General features: G+C 44.1%; 1 protein-coding gene across 1 annotated transcript in view; it reads right to left on the bottom strand.

Annotated features, from left to right (window-relative positions):
* Positions 1-23,423, bottom strand: part of RUFY1 (RUN and FYVE domain containing 1) — a 1,926,102-nt gene that overhangs the window by 383,673 nt on the left and 1,519,006 nt on the right. Inside the window, exon 15 of the mRNA XM_069652681.1 lies at positions 17,142-17,236. Coding sequence (XP_069508782.1) covers positions 17,142-17,236 — 95 coding nt within the window. The remainder of the gene's footprint in view (positions 1-17,141; positions 17,237-23,423) is intronic.

The raw sequence follows: 23,423 nt of genomic DNA, 5'->3' as shown, positions 1-23,423 counted from the left end.
AGAAGTGATCAAGTTAGACATCATAAAGTCTGCTCACTACCCAATGGTGCTGGGTATGCCCTGGTTACAAAAGCACAACCCATACATCAACTGGGCAGCAGGTTCCTTGTTCCTGGGTTCAGAGCATTGTATGTCTCATTGTCTATTCCTGGATTCCTTGCCGACATCTTCTGGAGGTACACCGTCAGACCAGCAAGGCCCATTCACGGTCTCAAATATCATCCAGGTTCCTAGGGCCTATCAGGACTACACCGATGTGTTTTCAACTGCTATAATCCAGGCCCTAGCACCTCACAGACCTGAAGATTGTGCTATTGACAGTGAACCCTCCGCCGTGATTCCCTTTGGAAGAATGTTCATTTTATCCGAACCGGAAAAGAGAGCCCTCTGTGAATATTTGGATACCAACCTTGAAAATGGACCTATACGACCATCCAAATCACCTGCAGGAGCTTCGTTGTTTTTCATTCCTAAAAAAGAGACCAATGATCTCAGGCCTTGTCTTGATTATCGTGGGTTAAATCAGTGCACCCTGAAGGACCGCTACCCATTGCCCTTAATCTCATTCATCCTGGAAGCAGTGAGAGGAGCTGTAGTCTTTATGAAATTGGATCTCAGAGGTGCCTACCATCTGATCAGTATTAGGGAAGGAGATGAACGGAAAACGGCCTTTAGAACGCCTTTTGGTCACTTTGAGTACCTGGTCATGCCCTTTGGGCTCGCCAATGCTCCAGCGGTCTTCCAACATTTCATGGATCGGGTGTTCTCTGATATGCTGTTCCACTTCGTCATAGTGTACCTGGACGATATCCTAATATTTTCTAAGGACCATCTTCAGCATGAAGAGCATGTTAAGGCAGTATTACAGCGGCTACGTGAACACAAGCTCCTGGCTAAACCCGAGAAATGCCTTTTTCACGTCTCCGCTCTTCACTATCTAGGATTCGTCCTTAGCCCAGGAGGAATCGGAATGAACCAATCAAAGGTAAAGGCTATACTATCCTGGCCCGTTCCGACTACTGTAAAACAGATCCAATCCTTCCTGGGGCTTGCCAACTTCTATCAGAAATTCATACCCTCCTTTTCTGAGATAGTTCAACCGATCATTACATTGTTGAAAAAAGATACTCCCTTTCGTTGGACCACATCCTAAGAGGAGGCATTCCAACGGTTAAAGACAGAGTTTACACAAGCCCCCATCCTGGCTCAACCTGACATCAATCGACCATTCCTAGTGGAAACGGATGCCTCTAACTACGCCATTGGAGCTGTTGTGAAGCAGGAATTTGAGGATAAATTAGAACATCCCATTGCTTACCTTTCCCAAACTCTAACTCCCAGCAAAACCCAACAAAACATAATTGCTGATGCCTTATCCCGGCGTCCCGACTATGAAACTCTTGAGGATCGGTCCTTCCCAAAGATGTTTCCCAACACAATTTTTGTAGCTCAAGCAATCAGTCTCCTGGAAGATGTTCGGATACAAACCCAGTCCTCTGACCCCTGGAAGGAATTTACTGGGAAGAATCGCTGCAGTCTAAGAACTAAGGACGGGTATCTGTTTAAGGAGAACGGCCTGGTCATTCCCACACAGAAACTGCAACAAAGGATCATAAATCTCTGTCACAATACCTTTCACTCAGGACATCGTGGCATCACCAACACCCTCAGTCTGATACAGAGACTATTCTGGTGGCCAAGAATGAAAACTGATGTTCAGCTGTATATCCAAGCCTGTGCAGTCTGCAATCAAAATAAACATGATAATAAGAAGCCGGCGGTTCTCCTACTTCAACCTTCAATACCGACAAGACCTTGGGAAGTCATTGCTATGGACTTCATAGTAGAATTACCCCCTTCCAGGGGATACACGACCATCATGGTCACCATTGATTTATTCACTCACATGGCTCATTTTACTCTATTGTATAAACTACCATCTTCATCAGAACTTGCTGGAATCTTCCTGGAACACATATTCCGACTTCATGGACTCACTTCCAAGATTATATCAGACAGAGGGCACCAATACATTTCTCAGTTTTGGAAACACCTATGCCGAATACTAGGGATCCAACGCGCCCTCTCCTCAAGTTATCATCCACAAACCAACGGAGCTACGGAAGGGGTGAATCAAACTCTAGAGCAGTATCTCCGTTGCTTCACTACCAAAGGTACAGGATGATTGGTCACTCCTAATAGCCCTGGCTAAATTCGCCTACAACAATTCGGACCACTCAGTCGTCAAGACCAGCCCTTTTTTCTGCAGCCAAGGATTCCACCCTTCAGTCCTACCTTCCACTCTCCCACATCCCACACCAGTACCCACACTCGACACCTGGATCAAAACTCTCATCAATGTACACAAGTAAACCAAGGAACACCTAGAAAAGGCCCGAACCCACACCAAGCATTATGCAGATTCCAAAAGAAGACCAGGACTATCCTACACAGTGGGTGATAAGGTCTGGCTATCCTCAAAACTACTGCCTCGACATCTACGACCAAATAAGCTGGCTCCCCGGTACTATGGCCCCTTTTCCATAAAGGAAATCATTAATCCAGTGGCCTTCCGGCTCAAACTACCAGACTCTTGGAAGAAGATCCACCCAGTGTTTCATACGTCTTTAATGAAGCCATACATCCAGTCCTCCCGGACTGCCCCCAGGCCTAACCCAGTAATTATCGAGGACCAGCTGGAATCCGAAGTGTCCAGCATACGGGACTCCAGGTACAAACGTGGTCAGATACAATACCTGGTTGAGTGGAAAGGGTACCCTCCTAGTGAACGCACCTGGGAACCAATCTCAAATCTAAATGTTCCCAGATTACTCAGAAGGTATCATCTCATACACCGAGGGATGGGTCTTCGGAGTCATGAACCGTCGGACGCGTCCCTTTTGGACTTCCTGGTCCCTGACACATCGAGGCTTGCACTCAGTAGTACTACCAACATGGCCATCAAACACGGAACGTTGTTTACCAGCTTCCGCGTTGGACGTAGCACACTCTATAAAGAAGCCACGCCCCCGCGGGCCCACGCTTCTTAACGCTACCGCTTGCAGTGGTTAAACGTGCATTGCCGTAGTTCGTTCTGGCTGACTACCTGTTCCCGGTTCCTGGTTCCCTTGTCTCTTCCTCTTTCAGTCCCTTCCTTTCATTACCTCCTGTATCCTGGACCCCCGTGTACCCGCCTCCGAGTACACTTCATCATTTCCTGGATTTCCCGGATTTACTGAACGTTCCAGGAGTCGAAGCGCCAATCGCACGCTGGAACCCGAAGACGTCCACACGGGACTATACAAGACCCGGACTGTGCTCAAGAAGACTCCTTCAAGGAGCTCCAGTAAACAACAGCAACAGGTGAGAAGGGGGGAAACCTGTGGCAGAGTCCTAATATTGATATAAACCAGAAAATGTGAAAGCTTCATGAACTATTTGAGGACTGGCTCATATGCTGCCCAAGTGGGCAGGTTAGTGTGGTTGGGGATTTCAATGCGGAATGCGATAGTTCTTGGTGTCTTGACCTACATTATCAAGGGGTAGAGGAGGTGTGTGTAGCCCAGAGAAAAATAATCCAAGGGGTAGAATGGCATTGGAATTTGGAAGGTTGGAGTCTTAATATGTTAAATGAGCTATTGGGGGGTAATGTGAAGGATAATTACACTTGGCATGGGGACAATTGCTCATCCACTATTCACTATGTTTTTGTAAGTAAGACTTCATTGGACCTTTGCATAAAATTTGAAATAGTTCTGAATCAACTTACTGACCATAGTATGTTGGTTTCTGTATTTGAAGGAAATGGTAATGACTATTTCCTGTTAAAGAATTTAAATACCTTGTTGGTAAACATGAGCACTAATTGTCACGACCCTCGCCCAAAACCCCCTCTGGCAAACCCATTGGCCAGGTGGAGTCAGGACTCGGGCCTCTAGAGCCTGGCATCCTCTTCCAAAACCCTCTTGGGGCCACTCGTGGCACCTATGGCACCAGGCTCATACACCATGGAAAACATGTGCTTGGGAACTACTTAATGTGTTGTCAGCCACCATGGAGGCATCCACATAGCTTGGTTCCAAGGAACCAACCTATGCGGTCTAGTGTTTTGGGTGTGGTAGCCTAGGGACTACTTTACCTGGACTATTTTGTTGGGGCTATTTAAACCACACCCGAGCAAGACAACACGCTTTGCGTTACTTTGCAGCTTGCAACGTGACGCTCACCGTGTCCAGCTATTCCCTCGAACCTCGGAGAAGCAGAACCTGCAAGGAGACAAAAGGAACATCATTAGCAGCAGCATCTTATGTGCAGTTTTTTTCTTTAGCCACTCGCAGCTACGGAGAACAGCTTCCTCGAATCTGCATGCCTCCCGGACAGAACGACCTGAAAGAGGAAGATAGAGGCAACATCAAAGAAAGCAGCAGAGACATTTGCAAATTACGAACTGCTCAAAGGGCTTACCTGGCTGGTCGCCTCTCGGCTGGCACCACTCCGGACATTCCACTCATGCTGAAGAACACCGCTACCTACAAGGAAGGAAAACACAGGTTAGCAAAGGCAAGACTTCGCAGCGCTGCGCATAGCGCTTACTTACCACATCATAGCGCTCTAAATGCACCATCATTTACCAGCGTGGCTCAACCAAGCCAGTTAGCCGCGCTGGAGCTCTGCATACCTAAGGGAGAAAAACCGAGACATTTTAAATGAAGAAAAGCATGCAGGATAGCAACAAAACTAAAGAACAGCAATAAGACCTACCTGAACAATATCAAACGGGCCGGCGTCAGTGAAGTAACTGGACCGCACCCGCCCATGAAAGACAACGCGCCCCTGCAAAGAAGGCAGGACAGAGAGCACGCCTAACTCTACCACAAGGCAGAACCTTCCCCGCAGACCACATCAGGGCAAAGCTGAGAAGCATACCAGCGAGTAATCCGGCTGGGTGGCGTCCCTGTGGATACCAGGTGAGCGTAACACTAATCGGCTCAGTTGGCATGAGGGCAATATTAATCATTTTAATATGGTGGTGGTGCAAGAGTTTGTGAATTGCGCATATAAAGCTAAGTCGTCTAGGTACACCACCAAGTCTATTAACCAACATATTGAGCTTGCAGTTGAGTCACTACATAAGTCCTGTGCAAAGAATCTGCCCCTGAAACAACATACTCATAAATTTGATCAACAAGTTCAGATCTTTAGAACACGCAAATATATCCGCCAGATGAAAAGGTCTTTCTTAGATATGGCAGTGAAAATGAGGATAAAAAAAGAAAAGGAACAAGGCCAATTCTAAAAATGTCTGGTCTTCGACTAATGGATTGGAATGAAGTCAAATGGTTGCTCAGAGTAATCCTATCTCAGAAGATATATGGATCTCGCATTTTACAAAGCTATATGGAAATGAGGGGAGTGGTTTCGAGGATATGCAATTATCCCCTTCTTTCGGTTGGACATTGGAGGTCACAGTAGAGGATATTGAAAGATTAATAACTAAGGCCAGTCTGTCTTGGTGGATAGGTCCTAATCACCTGTCAAATAAAATCTTTAAGAATGCTCCGGGTCTAAGGGCCTGCATGTGGTATGTCTTGTTTATGGGTATTACGGCCTCTGTGTCCTCACCATCCTCATGGAAGACAGTCTATGTTATTCCTATTTATAAAAAGGGGGACAACATGTCCCCCACTATCGGCCTATCACTCTCCTGGATGCTGATTCTAAGACCTATTGAGACCTACATAGCAACTCTGAGGACTCAATTACAAAAGATCTACCAGGAATCTAAACCCACTGGACACATGGATTATAGAAAACACTGAACAAGCAGGGTTTTACTAGATGTTTATTGTAGTTTTAGGATTATATTCGAAATGTATGTCATGTTTTTTGGTTTACAAGTTATTGTATATACTGTTGGGATACAACACCTTGAGTGTGTCTGTATGTACAGTAATTCTATGCACATTTGATTTATGCTGTATGTATTGTTAAATGTAGAAGTTGATGCATGCTATCATATGTGAATTTGGGAATATATGAGCAAGTATATGAGCATAAGATGTCAAATGCTGTAGAACTATGTATCCACTTAATGTATGTGCTATATGCTAAAATACAATCACTTTACAAGACGTAAGAAGAAGAGGTTGGGAAATTGATAAACCAACACTCTCTGTTCATTCATGTGTACATAAAAGAAGTTGATAACTATGTAGTTTGGGAATGTATTCAGTTGTTGCTAGCAGAACTTGTAATCCGGAGACACTGAATGTCATATAGATCGAATAAAAGAGATACTAAATGCACACAATAGCGCTTTAGAAACAAATCTATTAGGACAGCTTTTGTTATATACTTCTAATATCTTTGCAGAATTGAATTTGGAGAAGATGGTGGAGTGGATTGTGTAAAACAATGTGTTACATATGATCCAAATAGATTTCAGAAAGCAGATAGGTACGGATTCTGGGGGTCTCCTAATTTCTTGCATACAGAATTTAGCCTAGAAAGATGATCCTTTACCCATTTATGCTGTTTCTATTCACCTATCCATGGCTTTTGATTTAGTTGATCAGGACATTTTGTGGGCCAAGTTAAATAAATTAGGCCTCTCGAAAGGTTTGAGTATCCTGATTCATCTACATGAAGTAACATCTGTGCAAGTGCTTTTAAATAATGAAGGGGCAATGTCAAAATGTATTCCAACCCGAAATGGGCTCAGACCAGGTTGTATGTTGGCTGCTTGTCTTTTTAATCTTCATGTGACTGATGTTGTTATCCAAGCCGTCTTTTGTACCTTCCAAAGTTGAAGATTTACGTATTACTTGGCTTGCATATGCCGACCATTGTGTCCTATTCCACTGCACTCTAATTGGTCTGCAGATATGAATCAATGCCTTCACTCATTTCATTTTAGAAAATAGCCTGAAGATTAACCCTCAGAAAAAGGTAGTGCTAAAATTCTGTAAACAGGGAAAGAAAAATAAATGTTCTTGGTTTATAAATCGTTCCAAGCTAATGTTTAGAGAAAGTTTGCTGTACTTGGGTTATCCAACTGCTACTCACCCTTCTACAGACATTTTTTGTAAGAATAAGCTACCCAAATGTGTAAGATTGACAAAAAATACAGGATATTCACCATGATTACAGTCTTGTAATTGTACCTGGGAAAGGTAATTCTGAAGTTTAGTTATGGACTGGAAACTTTCCCTGTGTGGCTGCTATCAGAATTGGATGCATAGGAAGCATTAAAGGCATGGTCTAGTAAAATTTGTTATTGTCCCTACGGGTCGGCCATGTTTTTTTAAGCCTAAGTGGCTCGATTTTAGAAAACTTTCCTATGGACCTTAACCGAGTTTTCATCCATTAAATGCACGCGAAAACAAGCACCAGGTAGCTGCCATTTTGTGATAATCCTATCATTTCCCCCATCGCTCTGGCTGACCTGCTTTTGCGGCACTAAATCATATCCCCCGCCCCTGAGCCTGTCATCAGCAGACTCGTACCGCCCATTTCCCAACGCCAAAGCACGTCTTGTGTCAACATTCGCTGCGCTTCAGCTAATGACGTGTCGCCATGGCAGGACGCCTCTTTCCTCAATAAGTATAAACAGACCGTTTCACAACACATAGCAGCAGATTTTCGATTCCATTCCTCTCTCTGTGTTACTTAGAGTATTGTGTGACTCGTTTCTGTGCTCTGGTCAGCTACCTTCGCCGCTTGTAGCCCGTGTGAACACCTGCACCATCTTGGTAAATTATTTTACTTTGTTTACCACACAATGGCTACAATAATACCCTACATGTACGAGCCCGAGTATACCGAGGAGGAACTACTGGAAAGGGAAGCACGCGAAAACGATGGGGGTTCGGACGGCAGTTGGCAGGACGAATCAACAGATGAAGAGCCTGGGCCTAGTCGCATGGACGGCGTCTCCACCTGGTGCACATGCAATCGGTGCGAGCTAATGCCGACCGAGGAGAAGAACTGCTGCTGCCGAGAAAACTCGGGATGCCTGGCCTACATTTCGGAAGGCGAGCCACGACCGCAATGCATCACCAAGCTGCCAGACCTCAGGGCAGCCTGCCTCACACGGGCTGTGTTGAGGATAATGATGGTGCTTATGCACGAACTTCGCGCAACTGTTCGTCCTCGTAATCCGAGTAACGAGTAAGTATACTCTGCTTGTCATGCCACTCCTATTTCATGTTCTTCTACTATATCCAAAATTACATCTACATATCATTGTAACGCATGTAAGTCGTTCAATAGTGTGAATTGTCTAGATAGCATTTGTCCGTGTAGAATGCCATTAGTTACAAGAATTGTCATTGACAACAAACGTTTATTAAACTTATCTTGGTCATTTAAAAACAGTTTGTTTCATTCCTTTTCACAGGTGGTACAGGCTGGTGGCCTATCATTCCTTTACATGGTGGCTCCACGGGAGGCTTGGACACCGCGTTCGAAGAGTGATACCCGCCTGTGCCGTTCGTGCCATTAGAGAAACATTCCCGAGTGACAGCGGTCAGTACAGGGGATTTTCCCTCGCTGTGCTGCAACCTGACCTGTATAATCTTTAAAGTCTTGTATTTTTGTGTCATGAAAATAAGATACAAAATAAAACACCAGATATATTTTAACAACGGTTGTTTAGATTTTTTAAATGAATCAAGTGTGTCTCCATTCAAGGATGGACGTCAGACATCTGTGCTCCGAATGGGTCAAGGTCTGGTCGCTGTGAAGCAGGGTGGTCACTATCTATCTAAGCTAACATAACATATTCTCGATAATGCATGCACTAAATAACACTTGTTCAAAGTCTTTCAGTAGGTTATGTCTCTATAAAAGTCACACATATATCTATACTAACAATTACCATTGGATTATACAGGCCTAAGGGTCTTGACCACTATAATACACCAGTTGAAGTGTGGGTCTGTGCTCACGAGAATCTCCGGTATGTGGCATTTGTTATTGATAAGCAACGATATACTATCAAAGCCGGTTCGCGCCAGTGGATGAGCGCTGGCATGGGGGGCTGTCAGGGGCGCGAAAGGCCAAGGTGCCAAACTGCATGTACACTTCAAAAGGTATCCCACGCCAAGGGGCCATCGGTTACATGGCCTCCTCAGACCCCGTGTCTCCAGCCAGGCCTCCCCTTGAAGCAGGCCGCCCCCCTGCAATCCACATAAGTGTGTCTCCACTCAGCAGTCTTCCTGTGCCTTATCTGCACGCCCCAGGCCCATCCATCCCACCCCCCTCTATCAAAGGCGGTTCGCACCCGGGGATGAGCGCTGGCATGGGGGGCTGTGACGGGCGCAAACGGCCAAGGTGCCAAACAGCATGTACACTTCAAAAGGTATCCCACGCCCAGGGGCCATCGCTCACATGGCCTCCTCAGACCCCGTGTCTCCAGCCAGGCCTCCCCTTCAAGCAGGCCGCCCCCCTAAGACCACGACATACATACGTCATTCATTCACAAACACACCCCTGTTTCTAATACTTTATACACCACTTGATATGTCTCAAGAGAACATCTTTGTGCTTTGCAAGTCAACTCCTGAACGTGTTACCTAGCAACCACTGAGATCTACGCTAATCTGCTCGTCGTCGTGCTATCCGTGAACTTCTGTGACCGCTTAGAGCAAACCCATCAGTGTGCTACCTGTGGCCACCCACCTATTCTCCTGCAACATACTGCTCTGCTTGCTGAATCCAACTGTTTGTTGGTCAAGGTAAGGCCATGTATCCTAGTAATATTTCGCAGATTTTTAAATTTCTATCTATTTGCGAATAGAGTACACAATAGTGCTATGTTCATTGGTTTCATTGCTATTGACTTGAGTTTCCATTGCTATGCTATCAATAGATCTATTTATTTTCATCCGTGTCTATTGTCATCGAATTGCATCCTTTGGGGGTCCAGTCTATAATGTAAGCATGTTTCCTTCTCGTGCAAGACAGAACATCCAAGGGACGAGTCACATGTTCAGATTTTAGTCACATCATTTATACATTTCTGCAACTTATGCAAATACTGAGCCGCCTATAATGAACTGGTATAGTTCCTGCGACCAAAACAAACCTTGCATTGATCATTGTATGATTCATTTACTTTTGTATCAAATCTTTATTCTTGAAGATTGTATAATAATGTCGATATTTACTTTTCAGATTTATCAACAATGCCTGCCTGTTCGATTAGCGGTTGCCCTTCGAAGACCCATGCAAAATCTGAAGGCACTACAATGCATGTATTCCCGAAAACTGTTGATTGAATAAGAGAATGGGTCAGACATTGCGGATATCCACTAGATGAGCTGGAAAGTAGAGTCCAACAAGTCTTACAGAACAAGAGGGGTGATCGATACCGCATCTGCAGCCGGCACTTTTCCTTGGACATGTACACAACATCTTGGGTAACAAAGAAGAATAAACGGCGAACGACACGGAAATTGCTCGAAAACGCTATTCCCACTCTATTCGTCCACATTCCGCCACCGGTGAGTCAAGTGTCCGGATTTAGCTTTAGGCCTTGCGGTAGTGTGTAGGTAGCCGAACGGATTAATTGATATTGTAGGTGTTCTATCCCTTGTAATAATTTCGATATTGATATGAGTGTATAGTTTTTTGAATAATGACATTTATCAATATATTCTTTTTCGATTTCATAACCCACAAAAGCAATGTATATATATATGGGAACAGGGAACTGTGCTGTATTGAGCGTTTTTCAAGTATTCTGTCGCCTTACATGGCTATTTTTAATATTGGCATTTCATTACCAATCATTAATTTACCTTTACAACTTCTTGACTATTCCTTGAATCTGAAGCAAGAACATTCTACATCCTTGACGTGGTCGCAGTTATCAACCACTTCTAGCGCGTATCAGGTAATCTTACTAGGCTAATCCGCTACAGACTTGTTTTATGCATGTCAAGTAATAGTTTTATTTTATCGTGTAATTATTTTACCGAATGTTTGGTTAGTGCTTTCCAATTGATATACACCTTAGTTATCGTCAACTGGTGTTTGTTTTCAGTTATAATTAGTGTTATCCATACTAATGCAAGTACTGTCTTTCAGGGAGATGCTGAAGCGCCCGCCACATCTACAACATTTCTAGATGTTCTTCACCAACAGGAGGTATGGATACTGACAGCTCCATCGAGCGTCATCATCAGAGCTGGAATTCTTGTCGTTTGATTGTTCTACACAATGTTTCATTCGTGGTTAGCCGTTGATATGTACCTGTCCTGTCGACCCCAGGTGTGTGTTATGTTTTCACTATTGTAATCCTCACTAATGCAAGTACTATGTTTCAGGCAGTTGATGGAGCGTCAACCCCTGCACTTGATGCAGAGCCTGACATTCAAGTAATTCCAGGGGAAGTGGAAGCGGGACCATGCGTATACGAATCGGCGCAACAGCTTTCGGAAGTGCGCACTACATTTGCAACATCCATAGATATTCTTCAGCAGCACGAGGTATGGATAATGACAGCTCCATCATGCGTGATCATATAACGTGATTCCATTTGCTATACTTTCTTCCCTATTAACGCAAGTGCTGTGTTTCAGGGAGACGACGAAGCTTCCACTACAATCACAACATCCAATTTAGATGATGCAGATGTAAATAAATTGGAGAAATAAGTCGATGAAATGTGATCATATTTAGATTTTCCTTGATTCTTTTGGACAATGCATCATTTGTGGTTATCTCTTTATATGTACCTGTGCATTCGACCCCAAGTGTGTGTTATGTTTCCAATATTGAAAACCATACTAATCCAAGTGCTGTGTTTCAGGGAGACGACGGAGCTCCCACCACAATCACAACATCTCATTTAGATGATGAAGATGTAAAGGAATCGGAGAAATAAGTCGATGAAATGTGAGCATATTTAGATTTTCCTTGATTCTTTTGTACAATGCATCATTGGTGGTTATCTCTTTATATGTACCTGTGCCGTCGACCCCAAGTGTGTGTTATGTTTCCAATATTGAAAAGCATACTAATGCAAGTACTGTGTTTCAGGGAGATGCGGATGCCTCCTCTCCAATACAATCATTCATGGCAGTCCATGCAGAGCCAGAGGTATGGATACTGACAGCTCCATCGAAATAGATCATCACTGGTCGAATACTTGTCGTTTGATTGTTGCACACAATGTTTAAATCGTGTTTGGCTTTTGAGATGTACCCGTGTGTTCGTCCTCACGTGTGTTTTATGCTAACAATATTTTGATACATAGTAATGAAAGTACTATGTTTCAGGGAGACAATGGAGCCCCATTCCGTGCTGTCTATGCGGATACAGAAAATATAGTCGTTGCAGCGCAAGAGGAAGGGAGGACATGCGGAAACGAATCGGAGCTACAGCGTGCAGATGTTGAAGGTCGAGTCAAAAAAGTTGCAAAGAAAAAAAAAACAAAAAAGGTTAGTTACAAACAGTTCAAAACTTTAAAAAAATGTTTGTGCTAGGGACTATTTTATGTTTTTTTCCAGTCAATTGGTCTACACTTTATCTTGTGTTTAAACTGAACATCCCTTTTACAATCTCTCCTCCAGTTACCCGTGGGTGTCAGAACTATACATACACAGACAGTGAAGCGAATGAGAGATGTTGCCTGCCAGACCATACACTATGGAGGAACTATTAATTGAGGCGAGGCGTGTTGAGGCTCGAGATGCTCATGTCCAATGGCCAGAACACGAATTAACTGTGTTTGGAGACTACAGCAAAGTTGCATTGGACCATAGCTACAGTGCGACCACACCACCACAAGAAGATGTTATTGAATGTATTGAAGATAGCTCTGAAGTAGTTGCAGATCAATTCACACAATCTACACCCGCCACAAATTTGCCACCAAAAAACCTGTCGACATTGTTGTGTTCTCCCATCAATGTTGAAGTAATAGATGTCGAAATGACAGAGAATGAACCAGCCGCAGCATCCATAGACGCATCAGAACTTGATATCAGCGATATTACTTTCCAATGTGTTGAAATCTCCACAACGTCACAGGCCGAAACAACGATGACGCAGGATGACAGTCTAATGAAAGAGAGCAAATACATTGTATTCGACAGTTGTTTGATGGAAATTATAAGTATGCTGAAATGTGTGGATTCCATTAGAGGGAAAGTATGTGGGAAGCCATTGATTAATGTGACTCGTCAAATAAAAGGCAGTAACGTCAAAATAAATGCCGCCTGTAGATTAAATCATAGGTTCTCATGGTCTGCACAACCGATGCTGGGGAAACTGCCAGCAGGCAATCTACTGTGTGCAGCTGCATCACTTTTTAGTGGCTCCAGTTTTAGAAAGTTAGAGGCTTTCTTTCAATTTGTGGGACCCCATTTCATTTCTAAAGCGCTGTACTACATATACCAACGTGATTATCTGTTTCCGGCCATTAGTGATGCTTGGAAAATTGAACAATTGTCTCTAGCAAGTACATTCGAAGGCAAACGATTCAGGCTAGCCGGCGATGGACAGTGCGACAGCCCTGGATTTTCTGCCAAGTACTGCACCTACCACTTTCAGGACATGGATAGTAAGAAAATTGTGAGTTCGGTGGTCGTGCAGGTAACACAATGTACATCGTCAGTGGCCATGGGGAATGCACATCGACCTCATAGCCACGGACAGACACGTTTCAATTGCCAAGACAATGAGAGAGCAGTTCCCACATATTAAACATCAATTTGACGTATGGCATCTTGCTAAATCAATCAATAAGAAAATCTCGGCTGCAGGGAAAAAAAAAGGTTTTGAAAGTATTTTGCAGTGGTCCCATTCTATCACCAACCATCTTTGGTGGAGCTCAAAAACTTGTGAAGGGTCAGTGGAAATACTACTTGAAAAATGGCAGTCACTGATGCACCACTGTACCAACGTTCACCGCTGCACAGCAAATCAACATTTCCACCAATGTGAACATGGCCCTTTGTCCCCAGAGGAGGCAAGGAAGAAGAAGTGGTTGATTCCATCTTCACCGACACACAAAGCCATTGAGAAGATTGTTTTCGACAAAACTCTATCAAGAGATTTGAGAGGACTGACAGAATTCTGTCACACAGGAGATTTGGAGGTGTTCCACAATATGTGCCTAAAGTACAGGCCAAAGCGCTTGCATTTTAGCTTTCGGGGCATGAAACATCGCACTCTACTAGCGGTCTTGGCCCATAACAGCAATGTCGGACGTGAACAATCTAGGACTAGGGGTAAAGTAAGGAGGCCTCGCTACACTAAGGTGTTTTCAAAACGAAGTAAGCAATGGGTGATCAAACCAGTCTATGATGAAATGCAGTTCGACTTTGTGAAATGTCTTATTGTTGCTGTGTTAGAGAAGCACAGATATGGAATTTTGGACGTTTCTGTGCAGAGCAGTGATCCATTGCCACCAAACATTGCGACTGTGCCATGCCCACCCGAAGCACAGCTGGTTGTGAAGTACAAATCCGGTTTAAATAATTGCAATACAATTGTCTTTTTGTAAATAAATGTTATTGTACAGTGTACCTGTAACCCTAACCCCTACCTTCACCATCATGGGTGGCGAACAAGCTGGGTGTCATCTTTGAATTCTCTCTATTCACCTCATATATGTGTGTGTATATATTTTTCTCATGTCTCATCTCATGTAAATGTAAATGCTGCGCACTGTTAACGGAGGGGAGGCTTGCGTATTGCAAATAATAAAACAAACAAACAAACAATAAATCTCACTTTTAACTCAACTCCTGTGGTACTTTATACTTTCCCTGACCTTCCGCCAAAAATTAAATGTCTCAATTTGGGCTGCAAAGGCGCACTACATAGACGGATTCTAAACTACAAGTTCTCACAGATGCCTATACTACGTGATGTTGCAAATAAAGAATGCGAAGGACAGCGGCTTTGATTTTCAGCTCGCGCCCAGATGAGGCCCACAAGTCGCACTGGAAGTATAAGGGTCTATTGTTTTTTGACCTTGAGACAGGGACCATGCCGAAAGAACTACATTTGAAGGGGGTGCGCAATAACGTAAGAGACGATAAGGCAGAAAATTCAGAAACTAGACCGAGTTTCATTTTAGTTCAGTATACGAAAAATCGTTGTCAAGAGCACGGTCCGTTTTACAGACTGCATTACGAAGAGACACAATGGAAATTTCAAATATAATGTAAGTAAATCTTTACACGCTTTTATACCGGAATGAAGATTTAATGAATGGATGCATGAATAAATGAATGAATGAAGAGCTAGGAAAAGCAAGGAAAACGTGTTCGTAGTGGGCACATGGGCATGCAGGTTCACTGGTCTCACCGATCTCGGTCCTTGGCCCAGCCACTTTTCCCTGCACTGCCTACCTGCACTACGGGACTGTCTCTGTATCCTTCAGCCCCTTCTCCCGGCATTTACCTTGCACTTGCAACCAGCTGGCCCTATTATTTAATTTGTATTCAGCTAACAATGTACAGCACTTTTGCCCCCCCTCCCCCTTCCCCATGCGCGATCAGAAAGACACCTGGCCTAGTAGGATCGTTGTCTGTCTGCCCTTGTTCCCCACCTCCCTCGTCGCGCCTAGAAACACTTGAGTATAGGCGCGTTACAAATGCCATATCATATATCATATCATTCCTCACGCATGTAGACTAACTGTCGTTTATCATTGTGTGTTGGCCTCGATTTATTTCGTTACTTTTCGCATTGATTTTAGAGCCGAACATACTCCATTGAACTATCCTTGCAAGCAAATAGTTTCTGATCGGCTGTAATAAATAAAATGAGTAATATTAATGAAGATCGGCTGGCGAGACTAATTATAATTTTTTTGTTTTCATAACAGGTATTTGCTCCCCTTCTGCTACTGCCATCGGTTTGAGACACCAGCAGATGGCTTTTACAGTAGACACCTGCAGCTTCGTGTGAACAACTGGAGCACACTGACAATTTTATGAGACGATCGCCAAGGGCCCACATGCCCTTAACGCTGTACTAGTGGCTAGAAACAACATCTCAACCTTTACGATGGACTAGTGCCTAGTTGATGGAACAGCCTTGCGGTTCACCGTGCTTCCAAAGTGCTTCTTTTAACGAAAAGTAACACTCTGTGTACCATGGCGGATACAGATAAAAGAAAATAAATGGCTTTCGGAGTTCATATGGCAATTGCTGAATATTCTCTAAACATTTAATGTAAAATAAATGTACTTTACCAAATGTACCGTGTTGCTATTTGATTTTAAAGTACAGTTTCATATTCCGAATTGTGGCGCGCTGTGTTGTGAGATGGTCTGTGTTGGTTTCAGGGTTCTGTGTGGAGTCGCGTAGAAGACGACTGGGCGCGTTTGCCTACGCAGCACAGTAACGTCACGGAGAGAGGCGGGGAATATGAATGTTTGGATAATGTCAGGCTCAGGGGCGGGGGAATTGATTTAGTGCCTCAAAAGGAGGTCAGCCAGGGCGATGCAGCAAGTGATAGGATTATCAGAAAATGGCGGCGCCCTGGTGCTTGTTTTCGCGTGCGTTTAATGGACGAAAACTCGGGTAAGGTCCATAGGAAAGTTTTCTAAAATCGAGCCACTTAGGCTTAAAAAAACATGGCCGACCCGTAGGGACAATAACAAATTTTACTAGACCATGCCTTTAATGTCGATAAAAGTTTTTATTTTATTTCCCATAGTGTCTCGATTGTAGCAATACGTTGCAAATTGGGTTTATGTATGTTGGATACCATTTGTCAATGGTCCCTTCGTTATCCTCATGCGATTCATTGAAGCCACACCCAAGTTACCTGTTTGCTACGTTAAGATATTCCATATCCAGGAGGGCTTTTGTACTGGAAAAGGTGAGGAATTAATTTTAGGAAGACAGCTATAAGAATTATGCCATGCATATCATATAGGATATATAAAAATGTTAAACATTCAGACTGCACATAAATATGCCCAATCTAAAACTTATATTTTGTTCTTGTACTGCATTATCATGCCATATTATTCTAAAATACATGAAGACAATTTACAGACATTATTTGGTGCAATGCCTATTGAAGTGCTGGTCTGCGATAAGACAAAAACGTACACATAGCTTAAACATGCCTTATTGCGAAGTCAAACAAAAAATAAACGCAGTCTTACTGGCTGAGGTGATGACCCATTTCTTGTAAAGCTTGCTCTTGTTCTTCACAGATTTTCTGTATTTCATTCTTCTCATCTTGCAATTTCATCAATTCCTAAATTCAACATATGCTCATGTGAGTGCCAAAATGCATGCAGTAAAAACATTCACAATTCATTTCTTGCCTTAAATGTTTTCATTCTGTTCGATCTATATTTTTTATATATTTATTGTGCCTTTGTAAGGTGCTTATACATCAAGTAAATTGTGTTTCAAAGCGCCCACAGGGCAACGGGGAGGGAACATATGAACGAAAGGCAAATTTTATAACAATGAAGAGAAAGAAAGAGGCGTTCCTACTATGTATTGTGAGCATTCAGAACGTGCAAGTGCAGAGAGAGGGAAGGGATGAGGGAGGGGGTAAGTGCTAGGAGTTCACCTGAGGGAAGTGCTGGGGGTAAATTGCAAGCTGCTAAGTGCCTGGAAGAGATCACTTGCTAAGTGTGGTCAACTGCCGATACAACAGGTGCAGGCCTATGAGACAGCACAGGCCAGTGGACGCCCAAAGGCAAGTGCTGGGAGTGGGAGGAGGCTGAAAGGCAATTGGGGGGTGCGGGAGTGGGCATGACCCAAAAGGACACATAAGGGCCCTGGTCACCAATCTCAGTGACTGTGGGGTTTAGCAAGGGAGGGAGAGGGGGGAAGGTGGAGGTGAAGAGGAGAGTCTTGATGAGCTTCTGGAATTTGAGGCGATCCTGCTTAAGACAAAGTGGAAGGAGGAGGATGTTCCTGAGGAGGGAGCCAGCTGAGGAAAGAGATCGGCCACCAGCTCGCTGTTTAGAGAATCGCTTGACACGCAGTGAGTTGGCGCCATAGGAGCGTAAAGATCTGGAGGGACAGTCCCCGGCCCTAGAGAGCCTTATGGATAATGCAGAGAGATTTTAATTTGATTCGTGCAGCAACCAGGAGCCAGCATATTAGATTTTAGAGCTGGAGAGATGCGGTCCGTGGGTTTGAGGCCAAGGATAAGCCTTGCAGCCCTATTCTGGATAAGCTGGAGGGGACGTAGAGAGGAAGAGGGTAGATTAAGGAAGAGGCTGTTGCAGTAGTCCAGCCTGGAGAGTACCAGAGCTCTAGAGACATTGAGCATCTGGGGGGAAAGTAAGGAAAGGAAGTAAATTCCTTGGAGGAGGTGGAGTTGAAAGTGGGCCTTCTTGGCAAGGTACTGGATGTGAGGGAGGAAGGAAAAAGAGGAGTCGAAGATGACTTTGTGGCTTCAGATGAAGGAGAAGGGGGAGAACCCGTAGAGGGTGGCCAGAGAGAAAGGAAGACAGAGGGAGCAGGAGTCCCAATGAGAAGGATCTCAGTCTTGCTGGAGTTGAGGCAGAGATCATTGGAGACACACCAATACTGGATGGCAGATAGGCAGTCAGGAATAGTGGAGGAAGTAATGAGAGGATCAGAGGGAAGTTTGAAGAAGAGTTGTGTGTCATCTGCATAACAGAAAGGTTGGAGCCCTGGAGAACGTCACAGGTGGCGATAAAGGTGAGAGAGGAGAAAGAGCCCAGGATAACTTGAAGAGACGGTCAGTGAGGAAGGAGGTCAGCCAGTCCAGTGCGAGCTCTGAGATACCAAGGGTATCGTGGAGCTGTTTTATGAGGATGAAATGGTTGACCATATAAAATGCAGAGAAGAGATCAAATAGAATGAGAACAGCTGGAGAGTTTGAGTCAAGAGATGTGAGCAGTTTGCACGGGTGTTCAGGAGAGCAGTATCCGTGCCTCTGGATACTCAGAATCCAGATTGACGGTCATGAAGGCAACCAACAAGCTCAGTATGTGGGTCACTTGGGGGAAGGACAGCTTCTACAAGAGTTTCCCAAGGAAGGGGGTGATAGAGATGGGGCGGTAGTTAGCCAGACATGCAGTTTTTTTCATGAGGGGGCGCACAAGAAAGTGCTTGAGGGAAGATCGAAAGACCCAGTAGCAAGAGAGTGGTTGCAGAAATTAGCAAGTGCAGGGGCAAAGGAGTCAATATTGTCCTTAATAGTTCTGGAAAAACAGGGGGAGATCTGTTTGGAAGAGACCTTCATAGAGCAGACAACTCTGGTGATCTTGTCAGATGTGATAGGAGAGAAGGAGGAGAGAAAGCCACGGGGAGGATGGGTGGCCAGAGGTGGCAGGGGGATGGGAAGGGTTTCAAGGAAGAGAAAGTGCTCCTAATGTCCTGAGTTCTGCTGTGAAGAGTGTGGCCAATGCATTGCAGAGGGCCTGAGAGGGTAGAGGCGAGGTGTAGACTGAAGAAGGGTTGGCTAGTTCCTTGCAGAGTTTAAAGGGTTCAGCCGTGTTGTTGGATGCACCAGAGATGCAAGCCTGGATGTGGTCCCTTTGAAGAAGACAACAGGCCAGTTTGTCTGAGGCTGAGCCTGAGGTCTGCCACTTACGTTATGCAGCTCTACACTTGGGTTTCAGGTCTGCAAGTACAGAATCATACCAAGTGTGTTACGCTTGGTGGCATGTTTCAGGTGGATCCTCATGACTGGGGCAAGAATGTCGAGAGTGTTAGTGATGTTAAGATGGAGGTTGCTGAAAACGGAGTCAGAGGTAGCATCTGCAGTGGGCGTAGAGGGAGGGGTGAAGGTGGATCCGAAAGCAGCAGCTGACACTCGTTTCATCGGGCGGATGTCTGTGAATGAGGTTGTCAGAGCAGGAGGAGTAGTGGTCAGAGGGCAGAGAGGATCCAGGTGAGAGGAGGGAGTGGTCTGGCCATGAGAGTGGGGTGGTGAGCAAAATATCAGTGTGCAACAAGGCATTGAGAGTGTGTCCAGCCGAGACTAGTGTATAGAGCACTAAAATACTGCATTAATGCAGCCCATTTAATGGAATCAAAATACATACCTATATGGCAAGCCTGAAGCTTTCCTTTATGCTGTAAAGGTTTCCACTGAACTAACTGCAGCAAATCAAACCTTTTCAAAATAAAGTTTCATTCCCAAGAAAAAGTGAAGCCAAAATCTCACATGGTGGGGACCCATAAAAATCACAATTTAATGTCTGCTGTCAACAGCAAAGAAATAAAAGTTTGTTGGGTGCATGCAAGAGGTTATGGATTGTGTTAAGTGTTTTAAGAAGGCTCATCAGGTACTTGCACAGACAACACCCTCAAAGCGTTATTTAATATTGGCTTTGCTTAGTGCTTGCAACATATAATTCTGGCATTATAGGGATAACCCATTTCTCAGCTTGTATTTTGAACTGCATGCTTGGCTAGGCTGGAAGAGCAGATTCTGCCCCGAGTCCTAGATGTAGGGCACAGCACTTTCAGAGCCCTCTCTGTTGGTGCTGTCTTGGCAGGGTTAGCACTACCCTTTAATTACCCCCAGGGTCCAGGTGGCTTACATCAACACAGTATGTATTGTGATGAATCAGTAGTGATTCCCCTCAAAGCTTTGACCTGGGACCTTCCTCAAGTGGCCAGGGGAAGGGAGACGCTTCCTGATCCTGACCCTATGGGTGGTGTTCTGCGGGAAGATCACTTGGGGAAGGAAACGGGTCAGGAGGAAGGAGACATTCTCCTGTTTAACTTCTCCCGAGACCCTAGTCTTTGAATGGCTTATTGCAAAGCAGAAAGAGTTTGAAAAACTAACTTTATTGGAAGGGACTTTAAGTCCCATAATTCCCTCAGTACTTGGACGAGGAAGAGGGATGCAGAGGAACACTGCTGTGGGATCGGTCAGCTAATTGGTGTAGCTGACCTACACCTGAGGAATAATGAGAGGCTTAAAAAGGCCCCTCAGGTGCAGGCATAGGAAGGAAGGAGCAGCATAAGAGGAGGAAGCAGCGCGTGCCGTGTGTGCAGCTGAAAGTGAAGCTGGAGGTGAGAGAAGATGCCGGGACCACTATAACACCTGAAGCGGTGGAGGGTCTTGAGAGAGTCTTTGCCTCAAGCTCTCCCTGTTGCAGAGGTCGCACAGCGGGAAGCGTAAGGAAAAGACACTTGCCCGGTGAAGATTTGTTGTGCAGCGGAAAGCAGCAGTAGCAAGGGAAGTGTGCCCTCTTTAGAGGTTCCAGGTGGCTGGGTTGCACCTGACCCTTTTTCGGAGTAGAGAAAGCTCCATTTCTCAGTGAAGTGAGCGGAGGAGGACCAGAGGAGGCTGTTCGCCCGATTGCAAGGAACCACAAGCACAGAAGACCTGCGAACACCAAGCGGAGCGTGAACGAGCGACTTAACCAGTGAGTTCACAGCTTGTAAGTGACCCCAGAAAGCTCTGACGCTGTCTGCGTTTTCACAGCAGGCAGTTTCACTCATGTGTGAGTGAAAGCAGCAGTGACTATAATTCTGAATACCAAACTATACGAAACCAACAAAAGTTATAACTGTTGAGACAAAGTGATTGTGCAAATAAGCGTGGGAGATTGTAGAAGGCCCAGAAACCCAAAAGGTTACAAGCAATACTCAAGCCAACAGTATGTACAAATCTAGCAAAACCAATATAACAAACAGTGCTCAAGGCAAGAAGATTGGGAAGCACAATGGTTGTAAAACGTGCTGCTTATGTGCTATGAAACACAGATCATCATGTTATCAATATTGCCAAACCCAAGATAGAAGAAAACGAGACCATCTTTTGATCACTATTTGGTTCTTGGGGTAAGGGGAAAGAAAGGTGGAGAAGGTTACACAGAGGCAGACCAGCATATTTGCGAAGGGGTCTTGAAGAGAACTGATGGGATTCCTTGTTTCCTCGAAACTGGGTTAAAGTTTGAAGCCAGAGAAGTCTTGTGAACGTGTTGTTCTAATTTGGAAGTTACCACTGAAGCACCTTTCTGTTGTTTTGGTGAAGTATTAGACGGGCAGTCGAGCATACCCATATGGCAAGAAGTTGTTGCTTTAAAATGCCTGGCACAGGAATAAACCAGGTATTAATAGATTTGTGCTGAACTGTGGTTCTAACAGAGACAACTCATGCTAAATTGTGACATGTAAAGCCGAATTGTGTAAACCTGTTGCAGAGGAGTTACAATTTTGCTGAAACTAAAGTTGTGGCAAATCATCCTGACAAAGACAATTGTTGTTGTCCACTTGACAAATACCAAGGTAAAACTTGTTGTTACTCTAGTAGGAGTTGGAACCTACTATTTCTTAGAAGTGAAACTGGTGGCAAGTCATCCTGACAAAGACGATTATTGTTTTTTACTTGGAGAAGACAAATGTAAAACTGTTCTTACTCCATGAGGTACATTATTGAGACAACAGAACATTTTATCAACTTTATATCCTTAAGAACTGTGTTGAAAATTGTGGCAAATCAGGATTTCCTTGATTCTTTTGAACTGTGAAGCAGAAACTTGCTCAGATATAGGGAAGGGAATTCAGCCAAGTTATGAGAAGAGACATTGATTATATTGTGAATTCAATCATATGTTATATATATTTGTTGACTTGAACTGCCATGCATTTCCTTATTGTTTTATTGAATGTACAAGTGTGAAGGACAGATATCCTTTTGTTAGTGTTTCCGCTAGTTTATTTTAGGCAGGGAAGTCTTCGTCAGGGTAGGGATAGTGGGGCATTAAGTAATCCAACCTTTTTATTTAATAAAATGGCTAAAATTGAACTCTTTACAAAGTTGTCCTCCTCACATTTCGTGCTCCTTAAAGTATCCACACACATACACGTACAAAAATAGCAAGTGCACAAGAAAAAATATATGTGCAAGCAGAGCAACCAGCGAGAGCATTGCACCTCATTCTCCAATTCTCACAAATGATTACTCAAGTCTACTAGAGCCCTCTAGTTGTTAGGGTGTAGACTCCGAACCACTACTGGTCTATACATTCCAAAAAGATCCCCAAAAAGTTAGAAAGTGATAGTAATGATGTTCCCGAAATGTCCCGCCAAGTGGTAGCTTTCTCAGAAAAGGCAGTCACAGCAAAGTTGACACAGTACCTACAGATGCATTTAATATTATCTGATGCTCAAGTCATAAAAGAAATATCTGGCCTCAGGCTACGATTCAAGTGGACAGGGCCCAAAATTAACAAACCACATTGTTAGACAGCACCTTTCATGAAAATACTTAATTGTGACATTATAGAAAGAGAAAAACCTAGCATCGTGGGCATTCCTCATCCCCTCCATTCTCAAAGGGTTACACACTACTGCAAGGTTTCAGAAGGCTACTGCAAGAAGATTTTATTTTTTATAAGCTTTATTTTGTTTTTCAACCGCCACCAAAACAAGCAAACATGTAAAGAACATCATAAATTCCCGATTGTTCGAATAAAGTTTCCCACCCACCC

The sequence above is a fragment of the Ambystoma mexicanum genome, chromosome 3p (genome assembly GCF_040938575.1).
Source record: "Ambystoma mexicanum isolate Mex_15411 chromosome 3p, UKY_AmexF1_1, whole genome shotgun sequence".
NCBI lineage: Eukaryota > Metazoa > Chordata > Amphibia > Caudata > Ambystomatidae > Ambystoma > Ambystoma mexicanum.
Note: the sequence above shows the minus strand (reverse complement) of the source record. Positions and strands in the feature narration are given on the sequence as shown.